We start from the raw sequence: 7238 nt of genomic DNA on the forward strand, positions 1-7238 counted from the left end.
TCAATGGGATCTTCCTCCGTCTACCCTTCTCGTGGGACAACTCTGGTGCACCACCGAACATGTCATGTGTCAGCTAGCCGTTGATATGGTTGTTCAGACTAAGATGGTCGTTGGACACGACGATCCGGTGTACCACCAAATTGGGTCAGTGTGCTAGGCAACTGAAAGTCGCGTCTGCAAAGCTCTCTGGAACTTTTATCCGGTGCGCCAAGCCGCCCAAGCGCCATTGCAGACCTCTCTAGGATTTATGTCCGGTGCACCACATGACTGGTCCGATAAGCCCCATACAACTTAGTTATGACTTCTTTCTTGTTTTTCTTCTCCGAGTTAATTTGTCTATCTCCTAGAGTGTTCCCATGACTTAGACAATTATTTCTAGTGATTGTCCAACCAGTCCAAAGTCATGTAACTTCATTTATTTGAATCCTCCAACTCAATTTCTTCGTTTATTTGAAGTTGGTTCCTGCATACATATATTTAGCAAACATGTTAGTCCATAGTACTGTGTTGGTCATTAATCACCAAAACATTTATCGAAATGGTTCAAAACACATTTCTCTTTTAATACTTTTAGCTTACCATTTAAATGTGGAGGAGTACGACAACCGTAGAACCGTGGAAACCGGTGCTTTATATAGTAATAAAGACTATGAAACAACACATGATACTATACACTATCTTGTGGGGAATATGAAACAATACATGATACTATATATATTAGGACAACTATGAGCATATTTGGTTCCAAGGGGTTAAATATTAGTCCCTTCAATTTAGGTTCACTTAGTCCCTAAATTATCAACCAGTGGAACTAAACAGTGATTAAACTGCTTTAGTCTTTAGTCACCCAAAGGATGACTAAAAGAGACTAAATCATATTAATTTTACTTTTGCCCCTTATTTATTTTAGTTACACTAATTGGGGAAAATGATAAAGGGTGTTTTTGTCTGTAAGGCATTTAATGCGTCATGAATACTTTAGTATAAACATGCATGTTGTAACTTTGGATATCATGATAAAAAATAATGGTTTGGAAATAGTATATGCGTGGGAGCGGCATGAGTGGACGCGGTGGTAGACCCTGCACCGTGGTGGGCTAGACCTTTTTAGTTTGCAAGAAAAAAGGCCTTTTATTTTTCTTGTGCAGTTTGAGAGGGGTACTAAGAGCAACTCCAATAGTTATATAAATTTTAGCTCTCTAAATCACAGATTTAAGAAGTTGCTAACTAGCTTTTGGAATAAAAAAATGTGAGTTCTCCAATAGTTCTCTAAATATAGGTTGTAATTTTGTTTTGTATCTATCCACGTAAAAAATAAGTCACAAAAACTATATAATGCAGTCAACATTTTTGTTTAGGGAGTTGTTAAATGGTTGCCAAATGTAGAGAGAAAATGATGTTAGATGACAAGTTCTTAAATTTAGAAAGTTCATTTAGAAAACTGTTGGGGAATATTTTTTATGTTAACTACCTAAATTATTGATTTAGGAAGTCTTTTAGAGAACTACTGGAGTTGCTCTAAGTAATAAGTGAGGAAAAAAACTCTAAACAAAACCGCTAGGTCGCTGCTACACATCACGTGCTACTGGGTCTGACTAGGGTCTACCAGATCCGTCCAAGCCGCATTGCTACGTGCTATAGGCAGCTAGCTAGGCGTACTGTGCGACTGTCTGTGATGCCAATCCGGTTGACAAGATGCCATGGGTTGCAATCTCCCCAGATCCTGACCGCGTCGCTCTCCCAGTCCCAGTCCCAGTCCCAGGTACCCCGGCGGCTTCGGAATCCTCGCGTCAGACGCTCAAAACCCGTGCGTGTGTGTGTGTGTGGCGCTGGCACGCCGATCCGCGAGCAGGGTCTACACTATACTGGCTTCAAGACATCGAGTGCGGGGCAATCAAAAGCAGCGGGATCGTGGTGTGTGCCAGTCGTCGGTCTCGTCTCTCTCCTCCCCCTTGCTCGACGCATTTTTTGAACTGAAAAGGAAGCAGGAGTGTACGAGTGCAGACTGCAGAGTGCTCTGGTGACGTTCACAGTCTGGGGAAACGCTGTGTCATGGACAGTCAGTGGTCAGTGCCTATGCTGATCTGTACCGTGAAATGCGGCACGTAGAACATGATTCCTGCTGAAGAAACGAGCACGCAGCATTTCATTTCTACCGCATTGAGCATGCTCGGCTCGGGTGCGCGTCAGGTGTCGTACGAATGCATCTTTTACGCGCAGGACGATTGATGACCACAGATGCGCTCGGCAGTATTTAGTGGCTCCCGGGGACTGGGGCTCACGCTTACCCCATGTACAGTACCAGGGGTATCAAGATCGGCAGGAATCCTGATGGTATCGCGGGCACTCAGGCCACTTGCCAGTGCAACGTTCCAAAGCATTTAATCTAGATAATTGCAGCGTCCATCATTATACTGGGCAGACAAAACAATTGCAGCAGGGAAAAAACAATCATTAATCATGAAGAGAACAGAACAAGCTAACGGTCATGACCATCATCCATCCACCCACCCCCACTGCACCAATCAGGATAACAAGACACAGACAATTGTACAGCACATGGCACAAAGAGGTCGTTGTTGCTTTGGTGAAACAAGATTAAAAGACAGGATCCCAGGAAGCCAAGCAGGCCCCTCTAGAGAGTACATGGGTCGTGGTCGTGGTACAGATCGGCCGAGATCAGTGGCCAGGAGGCGACAGCCATGTCCGGCATCAGTAGCCGTTGCCGATGCCTGGGCAGGGAAACCCCACATGCGCAGCACCACGACACGCTTTGGGCTTGGCATGGCAGGGGCCTGCCATCAGGCCGTGCCAAGCGCCTCTGAGCAGTGCGCCACATGGTTCCTTGCTCCCTCCCCATGCCCGGTGCCGTACGCCTCCGCTAACCAAACGAGACGCCCAACGGCTAGTTCCTTCCTTGGCGGGAAACGGTTCCCGGCCTCACGGATCAGTTCGTCCGTCGACGGCCGCACGCCGGCAGGCATAGATGAGACTACCACTAATTATCTGAACTAATTAAGGGGAAAAAACAATCATCGAAAGAGAGAAAAAAAATGGAACAAGCTACCGAATTGAATCTGACAGGCGGCAGTGCCGGCCGTGGGCCGACGGGAGATCAGGCCGGCGACGGCTGGGAGGTGGGGTCGGCGGAGGACGGGATGTCCGGGCCGACGCGGCAGCCCTCCAGCATGAACACCACGTCGCCCATGGCCGGGCGGTCCAGCGGGTCCGACGCGGTGCAGAGCAGCCCGACCTTGATGCCCAGCAGGAACTCCTCCCACTCGGAGGACTCCGGGTCCAGCTCCAGCAGGCCCGGCTCCAGCAGCTCCGCCACGGCGCCGCGCTGCAGCTGCCGCTTCACCCACTTCACGATGTCCTCCTCCTCCCCGGCGAAGATGCCGGGGCGCCGGCCCGTCAGGAGCTCCAGCAGCACGATGCCGAAGCTGTACACGTCGCCTTCCCTCGTGGCCTGCCCGGCCGCGGCCGCGTCGGGGGCGACGTACCCGAGCGAGCCCACGGGTGTCGCAGCTGATGTCGACGCGGCGGCGGCTGCCGCGGCGGCACCCGCGGTCACCACCATCGGCTCCAGGCCGAAGTCCGACAGGTGCGGCTCGAAGTCGGCGTCGAAGAGGATGTTCTGCGGCTTCACGTCGCCGTGCACGACGCCGGACTGATGCAGGAACGCAAGGCCGCGCGAGACGCCCAGCGCGATGAGGTGCCTCATTGGCCAGTTGAGGATGTGCCCGTCCTGGTGCGACGCTTCCTGCAGCAACGTGGCGAGGTTGCCGTTGGGCATGTAGTCGTAGACCAGCAGCCGGACATCCGGCGGAGGACCGGCGTAGTAGCCACGGAGCACAGTCAGGTTCCTGTGCTTCACCTTCCCGAGAGACTCGGCCTCTTTCCTGAACGACCCTTCATCAATCACCACGGCACCATCCGCAGACGTGGACGGGAGCCGCAGAATCGCCAGCACGGTGCCGTCACTGTAACAAGCCTTGAACACGAGGCCATGGCGGCCTCGGCTGAGCACGTTCTCCTCGTCAAACTGGCGGGTTGCCTCAACAGTGTCGGCATAAGTGATCCTTGAGTTGAACATAATCAGCTTCGGCTGGCTGACACCGTTCTCCGTGCTTGTGCCACTCGACCCACTGCCGCGTCCCGGGCTGCGTCTCCTCTTCTTCACACCATCACGGCTCTCAATGAACCGACGCCTCCATCGCAGCAAGCTAAACACGCAGCAACAGCACAACAGCGCAAGGAGCAGCACGGCAGCAGCCACCACACCAATTAGCAGAGCCAGGCGCTGCACCTTCTGCCGTCTCTGCCGCCGCCGCTGCTCTCCGCACTCACTCTCCAATGGCGGCCCACACAAATCTGGGTTTGAAGCATACGCTGAAGCAGAACCAAAGCGGGAGCCGAGCATTGCCGGTATCTCACCAGAAAGCTCGTTGTGTGACACATTGAATGACACAAGGCCAGGAATCTGAGCCAACGATGCAGGGATGCTGCCGGTAAGATTGTTGGACGACAGGTCAAGCGTCTGCAGCTTTGAGAGGTTGGCAATAGAGGCTGGTATGTCTCCGCCAATACGATTGTCATCAAGCTTGAGAAGGGTGAGTGATGAGCAATTGGATATCTCTGGTGGTATCTTGCCTGAAAACTGATTGTAACTGAGGTCCAGCTCTTCCAATTCACCAAGGCGCGAGAGGTCACTCGGGATGGAGCCGGTCAGCTGGTTGCCACTGAGCTCAAGCACAGTAAGGTTGGAACAATTGGCAAGCTCCGGTGGCAGCTCCCCAGAAATGTGGTTGTGTGAGGCCGAGAGCACTTGAAGTGACGGCAAGTACCCATATGTCGCCGGTATTGACCCAGTGAATGAATTGCCGGAGAGATTGAGGTCGCGCAGACTCCAAAGACTGCTGAATCCTTCAGGAACATCACCAGAGAAGGAGTTGTCTGCGAATGACACATACTGCAGCTGCGGTAGGCCAAAAAGTTCCGCCGGGACATTGCCAGAGAGGTTCTTCTGACCAGAGAGATCAAGAACTCGCAGGTTCTGGAGGTTGCTAATGGTCGTAGGAATGTGACCAGAAAAGGCATTGCCGCTCAAATTTAAGCTCTGGAGAGCCAACAGGTTACCGATGGCCAGAGGTATCTCACCGGCGAGGTTGTTCTCTGATAGGTCCAGGAACGTCAGGTTCCCCAGCTGGAAGAGCTCACCAGAAAGGCCACCAGTGAGTCTGTTCCTCGGTATGGACAATGCCTCTAGCCACGACAGATTCCCCAAGCTCGCCGGAATCTCGCCGGAGAAAGTGTTCCCACCAAGATAGACCTCCCTGAGCCTCGGGAGACCGCCAAGAGCTGACGGCACCTCGCCGGTGAAGTGATTGTCCTCGAGATCAAGTACCTGGAGTGCGCCGCATCTGCCAATCTCCGCAGGCACGGCGCCAGCGAAAGCATTACCGCCGAGGCGCAGCTCCAGCAGCGCAGTGAGCTGCCCGAGCGCTGGCGGCAACTCTCCGGTGAACGCATTGCCCGAGAGGTCGAGCAGCGTCAGTCCCCCCGCCCCAGCAAGCCAAGCCGGGAATGGACCAGCTAGCTTGTTGCCTCCCAGGTCCACCACCTGAAGATCCGCGGCGAGACCTCCCGGCACGTCCACCTGAGAGAACTCGTTGCCGCCGAGCTGCACAATGCGCAGGGACGAGTTCCCCTGACGACCAAACGCCGCCGCCGGGATGGCGCCGGTGAGCTGGTTCCGCGACACGGAGAGAATCTGCAGCGTGGGTATCGCGGCGACCGCAGACGGCAAGATGCCGCGGAGCGAGTTCCCCTGAAGGCTCAGGTGGAGCAGCGCCGAGCAGTTTGCCAGCGCGGCCGGGATGGTCCCCTCGAGAAGGTTCCCGTCCAGCCAGAGGTAGTGCAGGTCCTGCAAGTTTCCCAGCGACGCCGGGACGGTGCCCCGGAGTCGGTTGAAGGACAGGTTCAAGAACTGGAGGCTGGCGGTGGAGGCGCTAATGTTCGACGGGATGGTTCCGGAGAAGGCGTTGGAGGATAGGTCGAGGTACTTCAAGCTGGGAGGAAGCGAGACGGGGACGGGGCCGGACAGGAGGTTGCCGGACACGTCGAAGGTGTCGAGGCTGGTGAGGTTGGCGAGGAAGGACTGGGGAATGGGGCCGGAGAGCGAGTTGGACTGGAGGAAGACGGCGCGCAGGGAGGTGACGCGGGCCAGCGACGGCGGGATGGCGCCGGAGAGGTCGTTGGACCGGAGGCTGAGCCGCTCGAGGTACGGCAGCGAGCCGAGCGCTGGCGAGATGGGGCCCGAGAGACGGAGCCGCGGGAGCTGCAGCTCGACGACGCGGCCGCCCTGCGCGCACGCGACGCCGCGCCAGGAGCAGGGCGCGGAGGGGGACGCCGCGTCCCACCCGGACATGGCGCCGTAGGGGTCGCGCAGGCCGCGGCGGAACGCGAGCAGCGCGTCGATCTCCGCCTGCACCCCGGCTGTCCTCGCCACCGGCGCCGGCGCCGGCGCGGTCAGCGACGCGAGCGGCGCCAGCGCCAGCATGAGCAGCAGGAACAACGACCGCGACGGCGGCATCGCGGGCGACCGGGAGAAGGAGAGGGTGGAGAGAAGAGAGCCGCCTCTTTTACTCCCCCTGTCTTGTCAACTTTGGCGGCTGTGGCGCCTAGGCTCTCATGGAGATGGGGAGAGCGCGAGTGAGGAGGGAGGGATCGGCGTTCGCGTTTGCAGCGTTCCCGGGCCGCAGAAGGGAGAGAGCGAGGCAGGAAAAGGAGGCGGGGTTTGGTTGAGAGGTTTTGGACGGGTTTGGGTGGCGTTCGAGGCCGTTTTTCAGTCCGGTGTGCGTTGTCCGTGCAGCCTTCGCTTTGCTTTGTTTTTTATGTTCCCGTCCCAGTGCCCTCTCTATCTCTCTCTCTCCTCAGGCTTTACGTCCTTTGAGAGAGGAGAGAGACTGCGCTGGTGCCAGGTTAACGTTAAACTCGCTTTTAGCGCGCGGGACAGGCTGTCACAGTAAAGTCCTTTTACTGGGAACGAACGCTGACGGGGGCGTGGCCGGCGTCGCGACACCGACGAGCGGGGCCCGGCGAAAAGCAATGAATTGCCAACCATCTGCAACGTCCGCCTCTGGCAATGGCACGCACGACCACACTCCTCTGCGGCCCTCCGTGCGATATCCCAACTTGAGTCCTAGCCCTGCCGCTGAAAATGGTGGCTCTATTTT

The 7238-nt window shown here is 55.7% G+C and overlaps 1 protein-coding gene across 1 annotated transcript; it reads right to left on the bottom strand.

Annotated features, from left to right (window-relative positions):
* Window positions 1-2583: 2583 nt before the first annotated feature.
* LOC103646048 (putative leucine-rich repeat receptor-like protein kinase family protein) lies at window positions 2584-6828 on the bottom strand. The gene has a single exon (NM_001395055.1). It carries the CDS (start codon window positions 6593-6595, stop codon window positions 3116-3118), a length of 3480 nt encoding a protein of 1159 aa, NP_001381984.1. The 5' UTR covers window positions 6596-6828; the 3' UTR covers window positions 2584-3115.
* Between the last annotated feature and the right edge of the window lie 410 nt (window positions 6829-7238).

Source organism: Zea mays, chromosome 2, assembly GCF_902167145.1.
Source record: "Zea mays cultivar B73 chromosome 2, Zm-B73-REFERENCE-NAM-5.0, whole genome shotgun sequence".
NCBI lineage: Eukaryota > Viridiplantae > Streptophyta > Magnoliopsida > Poales > Poaceae > Zea > Zea mays.